The sequence below is a fragment of the Aspergillus undulatus genome (assembly GCF_047715775.1).
Source record: "Aspergillus undulatus strain CBS 261.88 unplaced genomic scaffold BDV17scaffold_7, whole genome shotgun sequence".
Lineage (NCBI taxonomy): Eukaryota > Fungi > Ascomycota > Eurotiomycetes > Eurotiales > Aspergillaceae > Aspergillus > Aspergillus undulatus.
Window position 1 is genome coordinate 1 of NW_027396611.1, and position 1,662 is coordinate 1,662.

Genomic DNA, 1,662 nt, shown 5'->3' on the forward strand with positions numbered 1-1,662 from the left:
GGGGGAGGGAATGCGCTGACTCTATCTAGGACAGTCATCAGCACAACAGGGGTGAGTCAGAAGTGACCAACTTCTAAACTTGGCTGAAGCTGATCACTCACAGGCCTCTGCGGCTGACTTCGCATTACACGACCATGGGGTCAGCAAGATGACCCTTCTCGTTGCATTCAGTCTTATGTAAGACTGTTGTCCCAATATCAAACTTCCGCGCTGACCTTTGTTACTGCAGGTACCAAGTCGGGCAAGCAGTCGGCGGTCTTATCATTCCTCCCTCATCCGACCTCTTCGGCCGTCGCATGCCCTATCTTCTCTCTTGCGCCCTGTTCTGCCTATCATGCCTTATTGTCGGAGTCGTCCCACACATCAGTGGTGTCTTCATCGGTAGATTCTTTTCCGGGTTGGCCTCCGCCGTCCCATCTGTTGTTGTCGGCGGAACAATCGAAGATCAATTCCATACCGCGCACAGAGTGTGGATCGTTCTGCTGTGGAACGGGGGCGCAACGGTAGGGCTGGCCTTTGGACCCGTTTACGCGTCATGCATTACATCGGTGGCTAGCTGGTATGTTCCCACATTCCGTCCAGATTCAAATCCTAATTGTCGAATCCGATAGGCGCTGGATCTTCTACAGCGCGGCAATCGTCACAGGCGCTTGCAATGTCCTGCTTCTCGCCATCCGCGAAAGCCGTCCGAGCAAGCTGCTTGCAAGGAAGATTGAGGCTATATGCGCCGAATGTTCTGGTGCAGAGCTGAAATACCACACATCCGACCCGTTCCCTACGCTGCGGGACTTTGTCAATATTGTCTTCGTCCGGTCTGCAAGAATGCTTGTGACCGAGCCTATTTTGATCATCGTCTCCAGCATGAGCGCGGTTTCATGGGGGCTGATATACCTCTTTACTGAGTCACTAACGGGAGCCTTCACGTCATTGGGTCTAACCAAGCAGGAATCGTCGTGGACCTTCCTCGCCTTAATCGTCGGGGTCATTCTAGATGCCATTCCTCACGTCTGGGAGGTTCAGAAACTAAAGGAGAAAAGACGCCAAAAGATCATCATCCAACCCGAAGACAAAATGTTCGGCTTCACATACGGTACCATCGCGCTGGCCGCAGGTCTCTGGTGGTTCTATAGCACCACCCCACCAGCCATGGCCAATGCCAACCCACTCCTCCCCACAGCCGCCCTGGTCCCCATCGGCTTCGGGGTAAATGAAATCGCATATACGCTGAGCGGGTACTTAACAGACACATATACCGTCTACGCAGCATCTGCCTTTGCAGGTCTCGCATTCGTGCGGGCTATTGTGGCTGGTGTCGCTCCGTTAATTGGGCACGTCTTGTTCAAGGAGGATCATACTGTTGTGCCCGGGTACGTGATATCTGCTCTAGGCACACTCTTTTGTCTTGTCCCGTTTGTGTTCTTCCGCGTTGGGGAGAGGATGAGGAAGAGGAGTGCTTTTGCGCAGTTTAGCTTTGAGGTTAATCGGTTGACGCAAATTGAGGTGGAGGGGGGGTTGTAGGGTTAACCTGAACGGGCAGGCAAAGGAGGAAAGGAAGGGAAGGGTAAAATTATTTTTTTTTTTTTTTTTTTTTTTTTTTTTTTTTTTTTTTTTTTTTTTTTTTTTTTTTTTTTTTTTTTTTTTTTTTTTTTTTTTTTTTTTTTT

General features: G+C 50.1%; 1 protein-coding gene across 1 annotated transcript; it reads left to right on the forward strand.

Moving 5' to 3' along the window:
* Window positions 1–148: 148 nt before the first annotated feature.
* On the forward strand, window positions 149–1,518 carry BDV17DRAFT_301045 (major facilitator superfamily domain-containing protein; the record flags this gene model as incomplete). Its single annotated transcript, XM_073764172.1, has 3 exons — window positions 149–177; window positions 230–559; window positions 612–1,518. 3 exons carry the CDS (start codon window positions 149–151, stop codon window positions 1,516–1,518), a joined length of 1,266 nt encoding a protein of 421 aa, XP_073618832.1.
* Between the last annotated feature and the right edge of the window lie 144 nt (window positions 1,519–1,662).